The 23,345-nt window shown below is 35.0% G+C and overlaps 1 protein-coding gene across 2 annotated transcripts; it reads left to right on the plus strand.

Annotated features, from left to right (window-relative positions):
• The first annotated feature begins 10,415 nt into the window (after positions 1 to 10,415).
• On the plus strand, positions 10,416 to 21,537 carry LOC145590770 (uncharacterized). 2 transcript variants are annotated; one of them, XM_081647169.1, is made up of 10 exons: positions 10,416 to 10,607; positions 10,731 to 10,792; positions 10,889 to 10,979; positions 11,529 to 11,615; positions 11,774 to 11,827; positions 15,596 to 15,780; positions 17,394 to 17,476; positions 17,586 to 17,686; positions 19,643 to 19,680; positions 20,522 to 21,537. In XM_081647169.1, exons 1-10 carry the CDS (start codon positions 10,560 to 10,562, stop codon positions 20,664 to 20,666), a joined length of 894 nt encoding a protein of 297 aa, XP_081503295.1. In that variant the 5' UTR covers positions 10,416 to 10,559; the 3' UTR covers positions 20,667 to 21,537. The 2 variants fall into 2 exon arrangements, with proteins under 2 accessions (XP_081503295.1, XP_081503294.1); XM_081647168.1 differs by lacking the exon at positions 19,643 to 19,680 and having other exon boundaries at positions 10,417 to 10,607; positions 20,522 to 21,531.
• The last annotated feature ends 1,808 nt before the right edge of the window (positions 21,538 to 23,345 follow it).

Below are 23,345 nucleotides of genomic sequence, written 5' to 3' on the forward strand. Positions count from 1 at the left end.
TTTCTGAATATATAAACCTTTCACTGTTAACTAATTATTAAATATTTACAAAAAATAAAAAAAACAAATAAAATTCCTGCAATAAATGTTTGTGTCCTGCAATAAATGCAAAGTTAGCGCCAAGAATTTTCAGCAACTTGTTTCCCGCTCAGCTTCATGTAAGGCGCAATAATGGGTGAAAAGTTTCCCACCCATTTTTCCCTCTTCTTTTTTTGGCTAATGCTGATGTGGTATCATTTCATTGGTAATGTATGTTGGGACCACATACATTCAATATATGTGTATCATTGTCCCTCTTTGGGGTCAATGTTTCCGTCTTTCCAAAACTCTGGAAATTTCTCCAAAACTTTAATTAAAATTAATCTTTAAAGATATGGATTTTTAATTGAAAAAATGATTTTCCACTTAAAAATTCGATCTTTTTCCACACTTAATCTAAACATACTCTCTCCTATTTTAAAAAGTGTTACACTTTAAATGGCACATAGTTTTACATAATTTAGTTGACTTGAATAAAATAATAGATAAATAAGGTGGTTAGAGTGTTAAAAAATTGTAAAAAAAAGACAGCGGGATTAATAATTTATTGAAAACTAATGAATGTAAGAGGAGATAGATAATAATAATAATTCCCTACTTTATAAAAAGTAGAAGATAGCTCTTAGGAATAGTGTGCTACCAATTATACCCTTAAAAATACGTACAAAAATGTGTACAAAAATGTGCATTTACTTTTTAACCCTCATTAATAAGTTTAATATCATTAATATGTTTAATGTTTTTTTTTTCATTAAACATATATCATCAATTAATTTAAAGTTTTTGTACAAAAGTAAATGCACATTTTTGTACGTATTTTAAAGGGTATAATTGGTAGCACACTATTCCTAAGAGCTATCTTCTACTTTTTATAAGGTAGGGATTCACTCACACATTGCTTCTTAACTCGATTCTTGATTTTTATAGGTTCAATTCAAGATTATACGATCAAAACTATCTACTACTTCAATACTAAAAATAATTTTGTAAGGTCTTAAATCCTAGTTTGACATAGTATGCTATTTAATTCCATCTCAGCAATATCCAAATCTTAAGATATTCATTTCAACTTAATTTCAGTTCAGTTCACTTCAGGCTTAATTTCAGTTCAATTCAGTTCAGCCCAGTTCTAATCAGTTCGTTCTATTAGGGCCTATATTTATTGTGTATATTGTATAGCTAATGATCCTATCTCATGAGCCCTAATTTATTGTTAGGATTGTATAAATACGCTTCCCATACTCTAATGAAAGTACGGAAAATCATTTCGTGACATGGTATCGAAGCCAATCAAATTCTAATCCTTAAATTTCTAATTTCTAAATCCCTAATTTTCTAAATTCTACATTCTTAATCCCTAACGCAATTTTTTTTTTCTAGTTCGAATTCTACAACAGTACTACGGATTTTCTACTTCTTCTCCTTATTGCTCGATCATGGTGAATGACACTAATATTATGTCTTCTTCTATTACTTCCAATCGCAAGTTGAATCTCTATTGCACTCATTGTAATCGTACGGGACACGATTACGATGGTTGTTTTCTTGTTCATGGCCTACCTGAATGGTGGCTACAAAAATATGGTAACCGAGGACGCTCGACTACTGCTTCATCGGAGACCGATGCTACTTCACTACCCGCTGCTACTGTTCTGCCTACTACTACTAACGCTCTGTCTGCTGCCTCCACTGCTCTACACACTGCTCCTCTCCTCGCTGCTGCACTTGCTGCTTCTTCACCCGCAGCAAACCCAGCGCACGCTGGTGTGGGCAGCCCAGCAGCAGGGGCACATTCTGCTCGACCCGATGGTTTTCCATCGGGCGCTGCCTCCTTCTCGCAGCTTCTGCCAGGCCGCAACCCTATTACCACCACTACCCCTATTTTGGGTGGTGTATTCGGTCCTCCTACAGATTATATTGATGATGATTATTTATCATCGTCGTGGATTATTGACACTGGTGCATCCCATCATGTTACCGACAATGAGAAATTTCTACAAGATGCTCACTTAATCACTTCTTGTCCTGTTGGTCTTCCTGATGGTGCTAAGGCCATGGCTACTAAGGAAGGTTGTGTTGTATTATCGGATGGCATTACTCTTCAACATGTTCTATTTGTTCCGCAATTGAATTGCAATTTGATTACGGTGTCTAAGTTGATTGATGATTCTAATTGCTTTGTCCGATTTACTAATTCTCTTTGTGCTATACAGGATCAATCCTCGGGGAGCTTACTTGGAGGCGGTGAACGAATAGATGGACTTTATTATTTCCGGCGTCTCCCAAAAGTATGTGCAATCACGAGTCCGGAGATATCAATTTGAGTTGTGGCATCGTCGTTTGGGGAATCCGTCGGAGAAAATTGTCAAATTGCTTCCTGCTATTCGAGGTAGTACTGCTACTAAGTGTTTACATAAAGCATGTGAAATTTGCCCTCTAGCTAAACAAACCCGAGACAGTTTTCCTGATAGTGATAGTCGTGCTAGTCGTCCTCTTGAAATGATACATTGTGATTTGTGGGGACCGTATAAAACGGCTTCTACTTGTGGTGCTCATTATTTTTTAACTATAGTGGATGATTTTTCAAGGGGTGTTTGGGTTTATTTGGCTGAATAATAAAACTGAAGTTTATTCTTCTTTCTGCTCCTTCTTTGCTATGGTTAAAAATCAATTTAATGTTACTGTTAAGTGTGTCCGGAGTGATAATGGAACCGAATTCAAACACATGCTTCCCTATTTTGATGAACCTGACATTCTCTTTCAAACCTCTTGTGTTGGTACCCCTCAACAAAATGGTTGGGTAGAGCGTAAACACCAACATATATTAAATGTCAGTAGAGCATTGATGTTTCAAGGCAATTTGCCGATTAATTTGTGGGGTGAGTGTGTTCTTGGGGAAGTTTATGTTATTAATCGCACTCCTTCTCTTTTACTTGATAAGAAAACTCCATATGAAATGCTTTTTGGCAAACAACCTGATTTTGATGCATTGCGTGTCTTTGGGTGTCTTTGCTTTGCTCATAATCAAAAAGTTAAGGGTGACAAATTTGCTCCTCAAGTAAGAAATGTGTGTTTTTGGGCTATCCTCATGGTAAGAAGGGTTGGAAGATGTATGATTTTGAAACCGGTGAAATATTTGTCTCACGTGATGTCAAATTCTATGAGAATGAATTCCCCTTTGTGCCTACTAGTGACTCGATTAATGATAATGTGGGAACCGAGGGTGTGTCACAAGAAATTGTGGTAGTTGATCATATTTTTTGGACGACCTAGATCATGTGCTAGAGGTTGAGGAGGGCTCCCTTGACCCTGATCTGGTCCATGACCCCAGCAGCCCTGCTGCCGCATCTGCTACTACTTCTGCTTCCCTATCTGCTACTGCTGCCTCACCATCTGCACCTTCTGCCACGGCCAGCTCGTGGTGCCTACTGCCGGCAACACTCATGCTTCCTCGAGTTCTTCTTCTTCTTCTACAGTTGACATGGGTTGTGGTCAAAAGCCACGGCATCCTCCAGGGTGGCATCATGATTACGTTGCACATACTATATCTCTCTCAAGTCCATCTATTCCTGCTAGTTAACCGACTCCTCCGAGCTCCTCAGGTACTCCTTATCCTTTAGCACATTTTGTAAATTGTGATAAATTTTCTATGCGGCACCGTGTATTTATTGCAGCTATAGATACGGCGGTTGAGCCCCGCAACTTCAAGGAGGCAATGCAAGATGCAGGTTGGAGAAAGGCGATGCAAAAAGAAATTGATGCATTGGAAAACAATGGAACATGGGTGATGGAAAAATTACCTCCGGGTAAGAAAGCTCTTGGTTGTAGATGGGTTTACAAGGTCAAGCTTAATTCCGACGGCACACTTAAGAGATTGAAGGCTCGTCTTGTTATATTTGGTAATCATCAGGTTGAGGGTATTGATTATAACGAGACTTTTGCTCCCGTTGCTAAAATGGTAACTGTTCATGCTTTTCTTGCTGTTGCTGCAGCAAAGAATTGGGAATTGCATCAGATGGATGTCCACAATGCATTCCTTCACGGTGATCTTGATGAGGAGGTTTATATAAAACCTCCCCCTGGGTTACTCAACCTGGTATGGTGTGTCGTCTTCGAAAGTTGTTGTATGGTCTTCTCCAAGCACCTCGTTGCTGGTTCTCTAAATTGGCCACATCTTTGAAAAGCTACGGATTTTTGCAATCGTACTCTAATTACTCTATCTTTACTCTGCAAACTAGGTCTATTCAACTTAGTGTTCTGGTGTATGTTGATAATAATATCTGGTAATGATTCTTCTGCAATTACAACATTCAAATCATATTTGAGTGACTGTTTTCATATGAAAGATTTGGGTGTGCTGAAGTACTTTCTTGGCATTAAGGTTGCACGGAGTCCGGAAGGCATATTTTTATGTCAACGGAAGTATACACTTGATATTATTGCAGAGTCTGGTTTGCTAGGGGTACGTTCTGCAGGTACTCCCATTAAGCAAAATCATACTCTAGCTAAATTAGAGTCCCCTCTTATTTCTGATCTTGAAATGTATCGGCGGCTTGTGGGTCGATTCATTTGTCTTTTACTAGACCTGATTTGGCTTATGCGGTGCATATCTTATCTCAATTTATGTAATAACCGCGACAGGATCATTGGGAGGCCGCCCTTCGTACGGTACGTTACTTGAAAGGATGTCCGGGTCAGGGAATCCTTTTGAGTTCAGATTGTAATTTACATATTACAGGTCGGTGTGACTCGGATTGGGCTAGTTGTCCTTTGACGAGACGATCTATTTCTGGTTGGTTGGTGTTTCTTGGTGGTTCTCCTATTTCTTGGAAGACTAAAAAGCAGGACACTGTGGCCAAATCTTCTATAGAGGCGGAGTACCGTTCGATGTCTAAAATCACTGATGAGTTGAAATGGTTGAAGGATCTACTTTTGAGTTTGGGAGTCTCGCATCCCCGTGCAATGAGTTTGTTTTGTGATAGTCAGTCTGCATTGTATATTGCACAAAATCCGGTCTTCCACGAGCGTACTAAACACATTGAGTTTGATTGTTATTATGTCCGCGATGCGATTCAGGAAGGTGTTATTAGTCCATCTTATGAGAAGACAACTAACCAACTAGCAGATATGTTCACCAAGGCTTTAAGCAAAAACCAATTCTTGTATTTACTTGGCAAGTTGGGCATTTGTGATTTGCATGCTCCAACTTGGGGGCGGGGGGATATTAGGCCTATATTTATTTTGTATATTGTATGGCTAACGGGCCTATCTCATGAGCCCTAATCTCTTGTTAGGATTGTATAAATACACTTCCCATACTCTAATGAAACTACAGAAAATCATTTCGTGACACGTTCAGTTCAGTTAAGCTCCTAATTTCCTTCTCTCACAAAATATTCATTTAAGCTTTATTCAGTTCTGTTCAGTTCAGTTTAACTCCAATAAGTTCAGTTCAATAAATGTGAACATGCCCATAGACATGTAGCACTAATCTTAAACGTGTTACTGTGATAAGTCAAATAAACAAATAGACATGGAGAAAGTATCTTGCCGCCTCTTTAGTTGGTTATACTTGTTCCCTACAATCTTGGTGGATATGATGAAGTAAATCTAGGTTTCTACCACTTTGACTTTTTGAAATCGTTCATGAAATCACGGTCATTCCATGCTGGAATGTTTTGGGGGTTTGATTCGATGAATTCAATATATGGAGAAGGGGTTTATAAGAAAACTGAAGTACATAACAAAAAGGGAATTAAATCACGAGTTATAGCATTACCAATAAACTTTGGTTTGAAATGCAGCAGCGAAATACAGACATAACTCATGGACTCATGGTAATGACTACTAGTGGGCTCCATGTTTTTCATGATTATATACTTCTATGTACAAATATCTATATCCGTTCTTAGATTATTATTAAGGACTTTTTGTCAGAAATTACCTAATAAAAACCAAATTTTGCGAGAAACTACCTATTAAAAAAGATGTTGTAAGAAACTACCTAATAAAGATAAAATATTGTAAGAAACTACTTAATAAAGGTAAAATGTTGTAAGAAACTACCCATTTAAAGGTAAAATTTTGTAAAATACTACCTCTACTGGATTTCCACCGTTGACCCACCTCAAACACCTCGAAACCACCACTTTTATCCCAAAAACCAACACAGCATGCTTGAAATTGCCTCCACCATGCTGAAACCATTTATTAGGTAGTTTCCTACAACATTTTTTTTATTAGGTAGTTTCTCACAAAATTTAGGTTTTATTAGGTACTTTCTGATAAAAAACCTTTATTATTACTCCGACAGAAATTGAATGTAATGAACACGAATATGTTTCTCAAATGAAAAATTAAAATTCTTAGTTATTCGAAATAAATGAAAACTTACCATAGACGTAGTTCTCTTGACCACGTTCAACATCATCGGCTGCGGCCCTCATTGTTCCAGCAAGATCGTTCCAATTACTAAGGCTATCTGTCCGCAGCTACTCGGACTATTTGCTGCTTCAATCTTCTTTTACAAGAACTATTTTACGTAGTATTTAAACACAAGAACAAGATAATATAGTAATAACAGTTGCCTAATGATAGGCGTGTCGCGTACCTAACAAAAATAAACCTAACTAGACCACTACTATGTAGACGGGCAAACAAGGGTCGGATCCCAAGAGACTATGGTTCAACTAATTAAATAGACTCAAGTAACTACTAAGCAAGTAACCAAATCAAATAATTGAGAATTAATAACTAAATATCAAGAACGACGATTAAACTAAATAATATGATAATCAAATACTAAAGACATCCAAGATCAAGCATTACCACGAATACAATTAATGCAATAGTCGTTCTACCCCTAACATATAATTCAATTGATTAATGAGGAAAAGTAATCATTGAATAGTACCAATGGTCTCTCCCGACTTATCAATGGCTTCCCTAATCACAATCAAGCCTACTTCCGTGGAATCATGTAAATTAAAGACTTTGAGCACATTACTCTAACTTCCTAATCATCCATTAAACTACTCCCGTGATGAACTTTAACCCTTAATTGATTTATTCAAACCCGTCAAAACCCAACTCCCGTTGCGATTAAAACAATGGATTAATAACAATACCAATTATCCCTAATCTAGTATTGGAATAAGCATAATCAATTAAGCATATCAATTGCAATTATCATTAGAGAATTTAAAGAATTAAATCATGCATCAATCATATTCGGGTCCCGCAAGATCCCGGATTAAAGGACTACTCACACATATTAATAGAAGTAAAAACAATATTCAATGAAGAAAACATGATTAATAAAAAAATAAAAGTAAAAGAAGAAGTAAAGATGAATACCAATTACTTGAATGAAGAAAAGTACCAATTGTTGATGAACAAAGATCAAAACTTGAAAGTGTAAATTAATCTAGATCTAGAGAGAGTATTAGGGTTCTAATGAAGTTTTAAATCTGAAAATAATAACTAAGTATGTTAAGTCGGGGTTTATAAAAGGTATTTATAACCCATAAAATAAGAAATCCCAAAAAAAATAGGAAAACGAGGTCTTCGACACATTGCCCGGGCAGCCAGGGCAAGGCTGCCCGGTCGGGCGCGCGAGACGTCCCCCAAGACTGCTGATCCATGAAGCTTATAACAGCATATTTCCTCTTCGCCTTGGCTGCCAGGGCAATGCTGCCCTGCTAGAGCGATGGGAGTAATACTTCGTAGTAAATAGTAATACCTGCTCTTCTTCCTTTGCCTTTCTTCGCCCTGGCTGCTAGGGCAATGTTGCCCTGCCAGGGCGGACACGGGAAAACACTCCTTCATCATAATGAACTCTTGTGATTATCTAAATTAGTCTCGTTCATCTTGAAATACATCAAAAACAACGAAACTACCCATAAAAGCATAAAATGATCACAACTAAACCAAAACAAGATAAAATAAGCTATGAACAACTAATCTAGACTCGAAAACTACCAAAATGGACTCTAAAAACACTCTCGATATACGACTTATCACATAACCTATTTTAACCGGCTTTCATAGCTTGCAAAGTGTTGCATCATGTCCGATCATGTTTATCTCGGGGTTGATTAAAATTTTGGTTGATATTTATTTAACACAAACCCGATCCAACTTATGCATTATAAAATTGGCCACTTATTTGTTAAATTTATTTTACTAATTGTAAATGTTGGTACAGATATTCGATCTACTACTTATATAACATAATATTTATAATGATTTATGATTAAAATTTCAATTAAACTAACTATTTTTTTTAACAAAGGTTAAACTTTATCAAACCTGTCGTCTTCTCTTTCTTTTTCTCTATTATTTTGATCGACCTAGCGAAAGTTGAGATTATTTTTTCTAACTTTTCCTAACCTAAATACAAGGCTCTTGTACTCCTTCAAACTTTCTACAATCTTAGTTAAATGTTATGTGCAACTTTGAATGGGGTTGCGGTTATCAAGGCAGAATTTGAGGGGCAAAGATTAGCTAGTGTAATGTGAAGTAATTAAAGAAAGAGGAGAGAGAAAATGGGACCACACCACTTAAAAAGGGTGGGAAAATCTGATTGTATTAGGATGGAGAGAGAAAATGGGACCACCCAACATAAAAAGGGAGAGAGAAAATAGGACCATCCCACTTAATTATTCAAATCTAATTTTTTAAGTAAGGGTATTTCAGTCTTTTTAATCTTTTTTGTTTACTAAAATACTCCCTCCGTCCCTTTATTTTTGCCCCATTGCTATTTTTTGGGTCAAACTTTGAAAACTTTGACCATAAATTACTGTTAATCTATAAAAGATAGTATAGTCATGAGTGGTCTTATTAGATTCGTCTCATTGTGTATTTTATTAATATCACATTTTTATGATTTTTACGTGTATGGAAATATATATATATATATAGACATTTTAATACGCGTGTTGGAGACTGTGCATAGTCAAATGGGGCAAAAAAATAGGGACAGTAGGAGTAAGAAAAAAGATGAAAAATTGCACAAAACCTTAATCATCTTTTTTGGCAAAAGCTGCACATAAGTGACATAACATTTAACGGAGGTAATATAACACTTTTAAACACGCACCCAAAAAGGAGACTAGGACTCTGACCATCTCCAATGCTGAGACTCAAGTTTGAGTATTGAAATATAAAATGCGTTGTGTTTTTACCTCCAATAGTGATACCATACCCACTTCTCAATCTAGCAACTCATGTGAAGTCTAATTTCCCAATGGTGAGACTCTCTAAAAATATATAAATGTCACTTTCAATTCATGGCCCACCAAATCCATTTCTTTTTTAATATCAAATATTATAAGATTAAAAAATAAAAATAAAAAAGGTAAAACTTAAATAAATTACAAAATACATTAGAATTTGTTTCAAAAAAAAAAAAAAAAAAACAAAAACAAAATATATTAGAATATTGACTAGGGGCCCATACTTTTTGTCAAATGAGACTCAAAGTTGAGTATCTAAAGTTAACAACTTTCTTTTGGAGTTGCCAGAGTAAGATTAGCCCTAGGTCTTAAGACTATACATGACATCAGCAAATCACTTTTAAACTATCTTAAGACAAGACTTCACAAAATTTCTGCATTTATGAAGCAAAGTCTTAAATGGAGTCTTGAAACTTCAAGACCCAACTTAAGACTCATTTTAATACTTTATACACTGTATTTTGCCTATGTACGTATTCGAAAGCACATTTTTTCCCCTCCTAAAAAATATTATCGTTAACAATAATTTGATTTAATTTTATTGAAAAAAATATGTAAAGTGTAAATTTAATTGATATTGACTATTGTATATATATTTATTGATAAAAATGTTTATTGTATTTTAATACAAAGTATTCCTTTATTTGCTATTTTTTGTTGTATTTTAATCAACTAACATGTAAATTTTACGACTATGGTATTATGTATATATATCACAATGCAATATTCATGTTATTTCATTATTATTTATAATTTTGTATCTAGTGGTTGATATTATTTTTCAGCTATGTAAGATATGTAACTTACGACACGATTGCAAATTATACTATTAAAATATTGTATATATATAAAAAAAATAGTACGTAAATTTAAGCAATCTTAAATGAGTATGAGGAATAAAGATCTAAATTTAGTTGAATCTTAAAGAGTCTTAACATAACTATAAAATATCAAAAATTATTAATATATGATGTGGCATGTGAAAAAAAATCTTAAGATGAGACAGAGTAATCTTGCTCTAAGTTTGGATACCAACTTATTAATATATATTACAAAAAATATTCTCTCTCCTAAAAATACTCACTTAAATCTCACCATTGAAGAGGGTATAAACGAATAAACCCCAGCTCTTTGCTCGGGTTTAACGTTACTCTAATATTCTCCCTATCAGCCTCTCTCTTACGCCCTCTGCCCCCGTTGCAAAACGCTTTCCCAGTTCCCGCTCAATCTTCAGTCAGTCATTTTGTCGAACACCTAAACAACATCAAAGAGACCTGATTACTCATGAAAGCCACCAAATCCACAGCGTTAGCGTTAGCTCAAAAATGCAAGGTTCTTCTCTCCCTTTCCTGTTGATTGATACAAATTATGTCATTTTAATTTTTGGGCAAAATCCATTTTTGGTTATTTACTTGTTCTTAATTTATCATACTTCAAATTGGCCTAATTTTGCAGAATATTTTGGCGTCAAATTGGCATGGCAATCTTAATACCATTAAAGCTGATTCTAAAGGAAGGTATGCTTGCTATTTTCTTCAAACCAATTTCTTATTTTTTTTGTTAATTTTTATTTTAATAATGATATGTGTTAATACCCATTTAATTTTTGTTAGCAAGCAGGAAATATATACTTCAAAAGTGAAGTATTTACTGAGGAAGGGGAAGCCTTATATTTGGGTTCCTGAAAAAGACTTGCATAATGTGGTATGGTGACCTATAATTCCAGTTTCTTTCCTCCTTTTGTAATTGCTTGTTTGTATGTGTTTAGTCATTCAATTTTCCTGCACATTAGGCGATTTCTACAATCGCGTCACAAAATTTGATTTTGCTATGTGTGAAAGTACAATGGTTTGTAATTTTGTTTATGTTAGGATTGTGGGATTGAAATGGCTGTGAGTAAAAATCAAATTTGAATTGAATAAGAATTTTGATACATTTTTGGTTTGATTTCCTTATCTTATATTAAAATCTAAGATTTGGAAAACGCGTATTTTGACTGTATGAAGTTTTCAAGTAAGATTTGAGTCCATTTATTACTCTGTAACATTAATGGAAAGATTGAATTCTTTCCTGGAGTAATCTTACATAGAGGAGGCAGGCACTAGTATGGGGTATGCCATAGAATGGATAGCTAAAGAAGCTAAAAAGAAAGTGAAAATTAAATTGATCATGCTTGAAGCTAAGTTCACTATGTTAGTTGATGAGATATTGCAGTTTTTGGAGCTAAAACTTGTGGTTTGTTCTTGGGTGCAGAATACTCTCATTGATGAACGTGCTTCCTTTGCGGTGCCCAGGCCTTATCCTGGGCCACTTGCAAATTTACTAAGATCAATGAAAAAGGTCAGTTTTAAAATGTAATCTTAAACAAAGTGGCTAATATTTGTTAGACATTTGACGATCATTCTCTCTCTCTTTTTTTTTATTTTTTTTTTTATTTTTTATTTTTTATTTTTAATTTATATATTTTTCATTTTTTTCGTTTTTCTTTGGTGTTACAGCTTCCTGTTCGAATTGCTTTAACTGGTGAAGTTGTTCCTTTAGGAGATGAGAAGGTAAATCAGCCTTTCTATGAGAGATAACTTTTGAATGATATGGAAAAGACTTGATTTTTTTCTGCTCTCAAATTACTCATGTGATTTTGCTATTTGTGACTGTTGTTGCTACACGCTAGACACTACTGTAAATTTCTCCTAAGCTGCAGGCTCTCCTGAGTCTGTTACCCAGTCCGAAAATAGTATTAGTTTCAGTGTGACCGTTTTTTCTGTAGATTTCTCCTTAAGGTTATTGAGGACACTGTGTAAATTATATGTTACAACTTCTTGATCATTAGTTCATTGGAAACATTACATCAGCTGGACGTAGGTTGTAACTAATGAATATGCAAATAAATTCGATCTTAATTCATTACACAGAAGGCTTCATATTTTTTCCTTGAGCTATCTTCAGGAAATGCAGCAAATCTAATCATCACAGTTCACGACCATGCCAGCTTTGTATCAAGAAAATAACATTATAGTCAAGAGTATATGGGAACACCCAACAGTAGTTATTCAGCTGCATTCGTTACTGTATTATTCCTTGCATTTCATTTTCCTTTCCCTTTTTTTTGGGAAGAGAGAGGAGGGGGGGGGGGGGGTTGAAGAAAAAGGGGAAGAGGGGCCTTTGTCATTTGTATACTTATATGCCAAGAAATATTCTTGATATGTACGTAGCAGTATTTCAGAAATGTTTGTAGCACATCTTTTCTGAAATTTCTGCATTTTGGTGTGATATTATCAATAAAACCATCTCTGATTGCTGTTGGAATTGGTTAATTATCTGTTGTGTCGTTGAATCCTTAGATATAAGCAAATCACTGGCATAAATGCCGCTGGTGGAGGTTTCTTCTGTCTTAAGGGTTATTGCCCACTTTTTTTTAGGATATTGTTCATTACCAATTTCTCCAAGATTACTCTTGGAATTAAGGGAAAAGATTTTATGAGTCTTAAACTGGTGAACCAAAACTGCTAAGGTGTAGTTTAGCTCTCAAAAAAATTGGTCCTTTTTCTTTCTCTTTGTTTGCGTTTGCTAGAGGTATAATGCTCATTCTTTCTGCCATAATTTGACCACCCAAATTATGATTTCCATCTTGAGGTAAGTTGTTTTGAATAGATATTTTAACCTATCCTAATTCTAGTACCACTTTTCACTTGTTACTTCGTAAGGGTGGTGGGTTGTGGGATGGAGGAGGGAGGAGGGAGAAATGACTGTAGTGGTGGTCGGTTGTGGGTTGTGGGAGGGGAGGAGATTAGGAGAGATAAGAGATATTAATTAATTTTAAAATAAATTTTGTAAAATTTTAATAGAAACAAAAATTTTAAAAAAATGATTCGTTGTTTCAGTCATTTAGGTTGGTTAGAAGATAATGCTGTCCTAAAATTTTCTTATTAACAATCATTCCTACATATGTTTGAAAAATAAATAAAACTTTAAACAATATTTAAGACATATTTTATTTTTTCATTTGCCTGTTCCTCGGTCCATCTCTGAATTTTGGAAACTTTTGAAATGCGTACTTGGGTCCTTGATATTTTAAATTTCCATGTTTGACACTTGTTTCCATAACCAAGTCGGATAGCTATCTGACTCCAAGCATCATAGTCTAGCGTATTATCATTAGTGAGCCTGTAATCTGTAGTTTAAAATTTTCTTTATACGAAAAAATTTTAACACTATGATTTGGCACATTATATAAGGAAATAAGAAAGAGATGGATCACAAGGTGTGTTCGAGTCGGACACCGTCACACGACAGTACATCTCGAACGTGCCGAAAAACCGTGTTCGAATATTTTATATATTTGGACGCTTTGACACAAACTGTGTCCTACTATGACAGAGCCCGTTTTTCTTTTTGACATTCCACCTCATCTCTCTTTTTTTTTTCTTTTTTTTTTTTTCTTGTTTTTTGAAATTAAAGTGAAATAAGAGAGATGTAAGAGTTACACATGTAGGTGCCTTCATAGCTGATTGTTTTTTTTGAACTGTCATAGCTGGTTTTTAAGTGTTAAATAAAAGAGTATTAAGATTTTGTTAAGTGTGTTTTTTTTTTTTTTTTTTTTTTTTTTTTTTTTTTTTTGGATGCAAATTAAGATTTTGTTAAGTGATTATTGATTTCGATATTCTTACTTAGTTAATGTGAAAGTGTGTGATCTAATGAGAAATTTTAGGGACAATATAAGACTAGATAGGGAGGAAAAAGATAAATCGTGTAATTAATGTTAATTTAGTTTGTAAAATATTTTTGATACTAATTGTTTTAAAATGATTTATTGAATGAATTGTCAAATTCTTTTTTTGTAAAAATATATTATATTGGATTGTAATATGCTGTACCCGTGTCCTGTAATTTGGAATTAACGTTTTTCCATATCCGTTTTGTACTTGTACACGATGTTGTGCATCCTAAGCACTATTACATATACCCCCGATTACCTGCCCTTACTACCTATGTTGCTCGTACCATGTCCGACACGGGTATGTGTCCAAGTATTTAACTCGGCTAGTTTGTTAAAAATTTACATGATTTTAAACTAAAATGACGTGTCTAAGTGTCTTAGCCATGTCCGAGTGTTAAGGGTCTGACATGGGTAATTTAAATAAAATGAAGAAACTCATTAGAGATGGTATTTCAAAGACCAGGAAGATAAGTCTTCGAGGAATGATTACCCTCATTTTAGAGATTCTAGGAAGGAAGCTCAAGGAAACCATTAAGAAACTTTCATTGGTTTGTGAGTGATAAAAATAATTTTCTCATATTGAAGCTCTTGTCCTTATAACTTAAACCAAAAGCTTAACGACTTCTTTATATGGATTCTGAGAATTTATTGTGTTATTCCAGATCACAATCTCACAAGATTAAACTGTGAATTGGATTTTTTTCTTTTTTGAAAATAGCTCCAAGCCCGATTGATTGGAAGCTTAGGAAGGATTTAACCTACAAGCCTAACACGGAACCAGCTAATCCATGAAGTATTGAGACACAATAACTGGTACCTTGATGCCCCCTTAATGGAGTTGAAGACTCTTATTATCATTATTTAGGAGCTTTTATGCAGTGTGTGAACTGGATAAGGAGCACTTAAGAGCAAATGGTGCTAATCATCCTGTGTTTGCAGACCTTGCTATGCCATTTCTTAAAAATCCCTTAGCGGCCTCTTCTCAGTCAATGTAAGAAATAATTTGGAGAAATTTTGGTGTTTTGTAGGAAGAAGACCTACTACGTTAAACATCTAAGGTTCTAGAGACTGTTAAAGAAAATTTCATGGAGATTTTGAGGTACAGAGCAGTCTAGTAGGCAGAGACTGGGTTTTTACATTGTGTGTGTGTGTGTGTGTGTGTGTTTACGCGCAGAAATTCAATTGTTGAAGTTATTTATTTTTAAAGATGAGGCTACATGTTGAAGAAGTTTTATTCAAGCAATAATAGTTGTCAACTAGGTCAACTGGGAGAGTTAGCTACAACATGTTCCTAGCTTTCATAAGGCAGAATGGGTGCATACTCTTTGGATGGAAATACATATGATCAAATGAGCATTCTTTTTGGTTGGATATGCACAAACATAAACCCCAAGAGATCAATGTGGTAAAATATACTTTTTTTATGCTTCTTGGAATTGACAATCTTCAAGATGATAAATGGATCCATATTCTTTCTTGGATTATGTTGATAAAGTTTTGTTGTCCTTCGAGTTCTGTTCTCCTTATAAAATTTCTATGATGTTATATTTTTTTTGTCCCCTAAAGGCTTTATTTATTCGATCCTTTTTTAATTTGTTCACAGGTTAGGTCTGCTACTGAAAGTGTCCGGAAAATGGTAATGTCTGAACAAAAGGAAATAATTCAGTCAAGTTATGCAGTTTCTGGTATATTGAGTTCCTCAACTTTTGGCAACACATCTCGAAGTGAAAACCTTGTAGAGCTTCTGGACAATGATGAAAATTATGCAGTGTACAAGTTCAATGTCAGGTAGAAAATCTATTTAGTGTTTTTTTTTTTTTTTTTTTTTTTTTTTTTTTTTTTTTTTTTGGTAAAATTCTACAACAACAGAGCCTTAGTCCCAATTGTTGGTAGTGCGCACCAAAATTTTCCATTTATTCAATTTTGGTTCTCATAGTTCTATTTGGAATTGTCCTTGGAACTCTGTTGTACTTAGTTGCCACACCATTATTAATGCAACACAAAACTTTGTTGTAAATAACTAATTTTGGCATGTATACATTACTAAGGGCCTTGATGCTGCACTCTGCAGCCAAGAACCTTATTTTCTACAACTGGATCCAACTTGGGATATTCTGACTCTCTGTCACCTCTTCTACTCAAGTTGGTGGCTGACTAGTGACTACCACTTTAAAAGAAAATTGTTGAGACCTAATATGTAATAAATTAATTATTTTTTTGTGATGCCAACTAGCTTAGTTGGTTAAAGTCTTTGGGGTTGGTGTTCAAGACCTAATCTTGTTTACGTCATTGCCCTGGCGGCTCTCTCTTAATCTCAAAAAAAAAAAAAAAAAAAAAAAAATCACAGTAAAACATTTTAGGAGACTCGCAGCGTGTGGCACAATGAATATCCTATGATGTGGATCCATATGTAAAATGAAGTCTTGGAGGAGAGTTGCAAAGTCTACAACTCCCCTTCACCCCTAAAAATAGAAATACGGACTTCCTTCATTTTTTTTTGGTAGGCACATTTTGACTTGTGCACTTTTCACGCACTCCCCTTCGACATTTTTTTTTTTTTTTGTGTGATTAATAAATGAAAAAAAATGTAGTAATGTGGGTTTTTGCTAAGTTCGTCCCAATATATGATTTGGAAAATCTACTTTTTATATTGCTTATCGGATTTGTGTTTTGGCAAACGTGATTAAAGTCATGTCACCCTAAAATGAAGTATGCATTTTATGATAGAGATGTTTCTTCAAGTACAAATTGGTTAGACTAGTAAGACTTAATGCTATTGTTTTATTTTTTTATTTTTTACTTTTTTTTTGGAATGTAAAATTACTTCATTAATTGGGGAGTCATGTGAATTCTACTATAGCAATCAAACTAGCATATACAAAACAATTTGGATCATACTCCGTATAATATTCTAATTTGGCAAAACTTAAATTGTTGTTGATGATATTTGATATATGCCGTATTGTACATTGATGTTTGATACAACCTTTCATGAGAGGGTCTTTCAATCAATTGTTTTAAATTAAACAAAATTCGATGCAATTGATTGTAAAAGTAGAACTAAAATCTGCAGTGACGCTGTACAAATCTTGTTAACAAACCTTTTTTTTTTATTTTATAGTTAAGGGAACCTGTATTTCGTCAGAAAATATATTCAATATACTTATTATATGGACCAATTTCACTCAACTTGGTTGACTTTAGAAGAATATACCATCAATATTCTTGGGGTCTTTATGGTTCATGTGTTGCTTCATACCTGTGTGTGTGTGTGCGCGCGCGTGTGTGTGTGTGTGTTGTGTGTGCGCATATTTCCTTTTCTCATTGATTGTTGGGGCATGATAATTCGTTGAAAGATTAATGTATGTGTTGGTTCATACTTGTATATGTGTGTACTCCAGCTCTTGCATGTTCATTGATGGCAATGGTGGCAATCATGAAGTGGATCCAGATGATTTTGGAACAGCAAAGCCTGACAAGTTATGTAAGATTCTTATTGGATAGCATGACAATTGTTCATGTTTGTCTTATTACTTAGTATTTGTTGTGATGAAATGTTTCACTTGCTAATCAACAGAATGTTTTCTCTGTAGCTCCTTTTGCTGCGAAGCTAATTGATGGCATCAATCAGAGTGAGATAAGGCGTAGAGCACTTGTTGTTTTTTGTTTTGCCTTCTTAAACGAGAATGCAAAGGTGTGCTATCAATTTCTTGTTATGATTGGATATTGCATGATATGTTCAATAAGATGACAGTTAGGCATCAAAAAGGGGAAAAGGTGACTAATTATTATTTTGTTAACATAACCATGTACTTTCCTCTAAGACTTCCAAGGGCTGTATGATGTTACCAAAGAAGTAATCCTTTTTTAGGCTCGCCTAGTTATAGATCTTGATGCAGTGAAATTTAGATTTTATTTGTGTTAGATTCTCCCCACTTCATTGGATATTGACCTTAAAAACTACCATTTTGTAGAAGTTAGTTCAGATGAGAACATGTGTGAACTGCATTTTTCTAGCCCAATATAGGCCTATGAAGTATGCTAAACCGTCAGCTTGAAGCGCCAAACTAGGCATGCCTTGCAGCCACCCTTGTATGAGTGAGTTGTAGCCCCTTCCTCCTTCATCACCCAAGCAAACCTTGTAGATGATTTGTAATTTTCCCAATAATCATCTAGTAGGTGAACCCAAAGTATAATGGCCAACATTTGCTTAAAAAAAAAAGGAATAATACTCATTATTATCTGGGGGGTTAAAGTACACAAAGTAGCAGTTTATCGTATCTTGTAAATCTGATGTAGATCCATTCCAAATGGAATAAGGGCAGCCACAATCACCTGAATTTTCTTAGCTCCCTTGAAAATTCATTCTTGGGGGTTCAGATGCGGATTAGTTCCCTGTGACATAGTTTCTAGGGATGAAATTTCCAATACATGAAATCATTCATACTGTCTGTAGGCAGTCCATTGTCCCTCGCATATGAGAGCTCACATCATCTCTTAATTCGGGCCGCATCCGATCTTGGTGGGTTTGGATTACTTTGGATCCACAATACTGCACATCTTCCATCTTAAAGATCCCACCATGTCAGATGTTTGATTTGATCTCCAGAATCTAGCTATTGACCTATTTGTCAGTACTTTCTTTTTCTTCAGAGTCCTTCTCATCCTTTAAGAAATAGCCAGATGTGCCACATTCATCTTTTTACCTGTCATGAGCAAGAATGGAGCCAAAGGATTATACTTCTCGTGTTCTTGATAAATTGCAACAATACTATTTTGAGAAGTTTTACAAATATTGCAACAATTCTATTTTAGGAAGTGTTCACTTCACATTATAAGTTACATGCCTTTGTTTCATAATGTTTGTAACATATCCTGTTTTTGTCCATTTCATAATGATCTTAACATATCTATTTTATTGAGTTTATTCCTTTTTTGGCATATCCCTTTTTACTACCTTACCCCCTTACCCCATAGTACCTACACCTTTCCACTCATTCTCTCTAACATTATTCATCTTTTACCCACCCACCTTTTTACACACTCTTTTACTTTATCCATCTCTTTCTTATGCAAACCCACCTTTTCTACACTCTCTTCTTGTCATTAGTTCTTTTTGCAAACCAATAATGTTAAGAACATTATGAAATGGAGGTAGTACAAAGTTTACCCTTACCCAACCCACTTATTTACCTTAATATCTCTCCTTTCTATTTCTAATCACATGGGGTCTTTTGGTCCGAAACTCTCGTTTACTTTTTCTTGAAATTTGTTCTAGCCCATCCAATTGCTTTTGTTGTACTTCCTCCGTTTTTTTAGATGCATCACTTTTGAATTGACAAAATCCTAGGCAATTTTTTAAGGATAGAGAGATAAAAAGAAAAGTCAAAGAGGGTCATGTGATATGAGAGAGAGAAAATTTATTAGGCAAAAAGGAAAGTGATGCATCTAAATTGAAACTACCATTTTTAGGAAGTGATAGATCTAAAAAAGCGGAGGAAATAATTAATTAAGAAAGAAGTATGTCAAAGTTGCAGATTGTGGTGCATTCTCCATATCTATTTCCTCAAGAGCACTGTTGACTTGTTTGAGAATCACCTAAAAGAGGCAAAAAAGAAGTGAATCGATTTTTGACACTTTTTTGCAGCAGCATCAAGCAATTCATACATGCTGCCATTGGAAAACCAGGTTAACAAACTGCTCGCTCTCTTATTAACCATAGCTTGAAACTGACAACTTTCTTTCCCATTAAATCAGTTGGCACTCCCATATGAATTCCCAAGTTGGCTCCTTGTGGCATTCTGAAGATAGAGAGGAGGATATCTCTAACCCGAAGATTAATGTTGAGGCTGTTTTCATCATAAGAACTATTAAGGATCAACTGCTAACCCAAGACTGCAGATTCTTGACAAGATATCGGAAATAGCCATACAAGATCCTCTGTAGCTCTTAAAATCAGCATGGCACCTTTCGTAAATACAAATGTGAAATTTTTGGGCTATAGTGGGAGATTCGAATATCATGAACCAATTGTTTAAGCTAAAATAAGAATCTGAAGCCCTTTTTTTTTTATTAATGCTAGTAGAAGATGCAGAATTCTTGATTTATATGAATCTTTTATTTGTTTTAGCTAACATAAGAATCTGATGCCCACTTTATTTTTATTTTGTTACTTATGATAATCATTGCGAAGGTTCATTCTCTCTCTTCCATTGTATTTCTTCGAACATTAACCATAGTAAAAAAGAGTGGAGAATCAATAGGGAATTCTATTCCATAGTTTTGGGGCGCAGATTCTAGCCCAATCTGAATTTCAGGTCGTTATTTAGGTCAACCTTATCCATTGCCATCGGATTGTAGAAACCCAGTTAGTTTTTTGGTTCAACCACACATGTTTTGCTGTTTAAATTTGGGGTTGAAATAAACTGAAGTTATATCTAGCATCAATTAAAGTGTCCTGCATTACAATGCCATGCTTATTCATATCCTGCAAATCTAAGCAACAATTTGCTTTTTGTATGTTGTGAAGGATGCCTACATTCTGTCAGTTGATCAAAAAGGCTTCGATATGTTGGCTAAAGTTCTTAGTGGTGGCAGTGAATACCAATGGAAAGAATTCAGGATCACGTTTGAAGAAGAGGCAGATGATGTTGAATCTTTTTGCAGTAAACTAGTTCAAATGGAAGAGGCTGCCCTTGATAAAGTGAAGAGCTGCAGTGGTTTAGGGTAAAATTTTCTTATATTGCTGTCTTATTCTGATGTCTGATACATGAGGACAATTAAAATGTAAACTGGGTTTCCGGGGGACTAATAGGGGGATAGGGGGTTTGGCGAGGCTGTGACATGCGGCTTATAATGCATATTATCAGGGTATTTTGATAACCCGGGGGGATATATGGAGGCTATTTGCTTATACCTGTCATAAATTAGGATTATCTACTGTTTCATTCATCTTTTACATGCGTTGTATGCCTGTTTGTATATGGTTAGCGGATGTGAGAAACGGTTGGTGATAATGATATCTTTTGTAATGTCTTGTTCTATAATACTGTTATCACGGAAGAACAAGTGCTAGTATTTAGTTGACATTATTCTGGTACTGAGCTTTTTTTTTTTTTTTTTTGGTAAATTTTAAGTTGGCTTCTGTAACGCTACTAGTAAATTAGTGGCAAAACAACTCATATTAAAGAGACGGCGATTTATCAAGGCTATGAGGAAATGAACAAGAGCTACAAGAACTTAACTGCGCTGAACTAACTTGAACAGTGTGATTGGGTTGCTCTCTCACTCTCATATTGAAGTAAGTTGCCGTAATATAGTTTATCACTGCTCAATGGCTAAATTGGTTTGCCTAGCGTTTTGGGTTCTTTACCAGATAATGGGGGTGATTAAGAAATCTAATATGTCGAGATGGAAAGGAAGATATGACAGGTGAGGCTAGGAACGGATTTTTCTTATTTTATTTTTGTTTGTATGAAAATTTCTCAAATAAATTTTTGTTCTTTTTTTTTTTTTGAAACGAAATTTTTTGTTCTTTATATTAGGTAGAAAAAAAAAAAAAAAAACTCACAACCGACCACTTGTTGATTTTATCAGCACATGCCATTAAAGCTAAATTAATCGTTAAAAACACTTTAATTATAGTATTTCCTTCAATTCCTTATAATTTATTCACATTGGAATCTCCCACTATTTATCTATAAGATGAGAGAATCCACTAAGTTTTTCTTAATATATGAAATCTAACAAATTTATGTTGGGTCTTATTTGATTCATCTTTAAAATAGTTATTAATAATTTAGTAGTTATATTTTTTACTACAATACAACTAAAGATATCTTTGGTCAAATTAATACATTGACAAACGTATGCAACTAAAAATTGGAAAAAAAAAATTTAGGCTCGAAAGGAGTATCAGAATTTTGTTGTTTAAATTAGTTAACAGGACCAGTTTGATTCGTGGGAATGGAAAGAAAACAAGGGATATAAAGAGAGATACATTGTTACTCATCAATAACCTATCTTCTGTGTTTGTTACTACCACCAACATTTGAGGTTGAGATGGTAGTAGTGGCAATGCATTACTTCCTAAAAGGATTAAGTATGTGCTAACAAGTTTATTATTAATGACAATTAACAACAACGAAGAACGAAAGCAAGTGAAGCAAAGAAACAAGAACGAATTTACCGTGGGAAACCGAGTGCCGGGAAAAAAACCCATCAATCCACTATGGAGTAACTTGATGATGATGATTACAAGCTCTTAATACACCATGAAAGCTCACACCTCTCTTAATTCACTCTCTTAAACCCTAAGAAGATGAACTAATCTCAAGAGGCTTTTTCTCTCTCTTCAATCAAACATCATGACCTAATTAAAGACATACATGAGTATATATAGTCCAAATACAAGCAAATAATCCAAGGGCTAAGATTATAAGTTACTAACAAAGGAGAAATCAAGACCGTAAAACTGAGGCTCAAGTGCGAAAAATAGAGCCCCGAGAAACCCAGTGGAGCGGTCGCTCCAAAAGACAGGAGCAAGGTGCTCCAGTAGACTAGAAGAAAATAGCCAAAACGAGCCTCGAAGGAGCGGGTGCTCCACCAGAGAGGAGCAGCCGCTCCGTATTCTCCTACATGACAGCTTCTCGTAAAACAGCCATATCTTCCTCGTTTCTTGGCCAAATTGAGCTTATGACTAGTCGTTGGAAAGCTCTTGAGACGATCTATCACCTCCAACTTGAATCATCTCAATATCATTTGTAGATCTTGAGATATACCCATTTAAAGTCAACCCTTGCCTTTCATTGTTGCTTTGTACCAAGCAAACAACCCATAGCTTAACTTCCAAGGCTATGCTCTCCTTTGCCATCTTGAACCACTCTCCACACGCTACAAAACCCAAAAATATCCCACCTGGAAATCGGTTCAAGTGTGCACTTCATATATACTCAAAACACATCCATTGTTGAACATCTCTCCATAACCCTTCAATCTCCCAACCCGGAAATATGGTTTTCTTCAAGAGATCACACACAACATCATCATCAATCTCCAAATCACACCATCTAATTCAAGTTATGCACATCCTTAACACCAAGGAAAAAACACCAAGGTCTACACTAATCTTGAAACAAGCACTTTCTCTTCACCAAGAAAGCAATCAAACACACTCTCTTCCAACTAAGAGAGCACCATCACTTCCTCTCAACCAAGGAAGCAACAATCCACACTTCCTTTCTACCAAGGAAGCAAAATCGAGGTATCATCCAACCCCGAATCAACATCACAAGCAATGGAATTTTTCTTTGTTCTCTGAGCACTCATACCATGCTCCCACCCGAACTTGACAC

This window comes from Chenopodium album, chromosome 18, assembly GCF_948465745.1.
Source record: "Chenopodium album chromosome 18, dcCheAlbu1.1, whole genome shotgun sequence".
In the NCBI taxonomy this organism is placed as follows: Eukaryota; Viridiplantae; Streptophyta; class Magnoliopsida; order Caryophyllales; family Amaranthaceae; genus Chenopodium; species Chenopodium album.

Coding starts and splice junctions, on each gene's coding strand:
- LOC145590770 (XM_081647168.1), top strand. CDS start 10,560: ATGAAAGCCACCAAATCCACAGCGTTAGCGTTAGCTCAAAAATGCAAG. Junction 10,608..10,730: donor CGTTAGCTCAAAAATGCAAG/GTTCTTCTCTCC, acceptor CTAATTTTGCAG/AATATTTTGGCGTCAAATTG. Junction 11,828..15,595: donor TTCCTTTAGGAGATGAGAAG/GTAAATCAGCCT, acceptor ATTTGTTCACAG/GTTAGGTCTGCTACTGAAAG.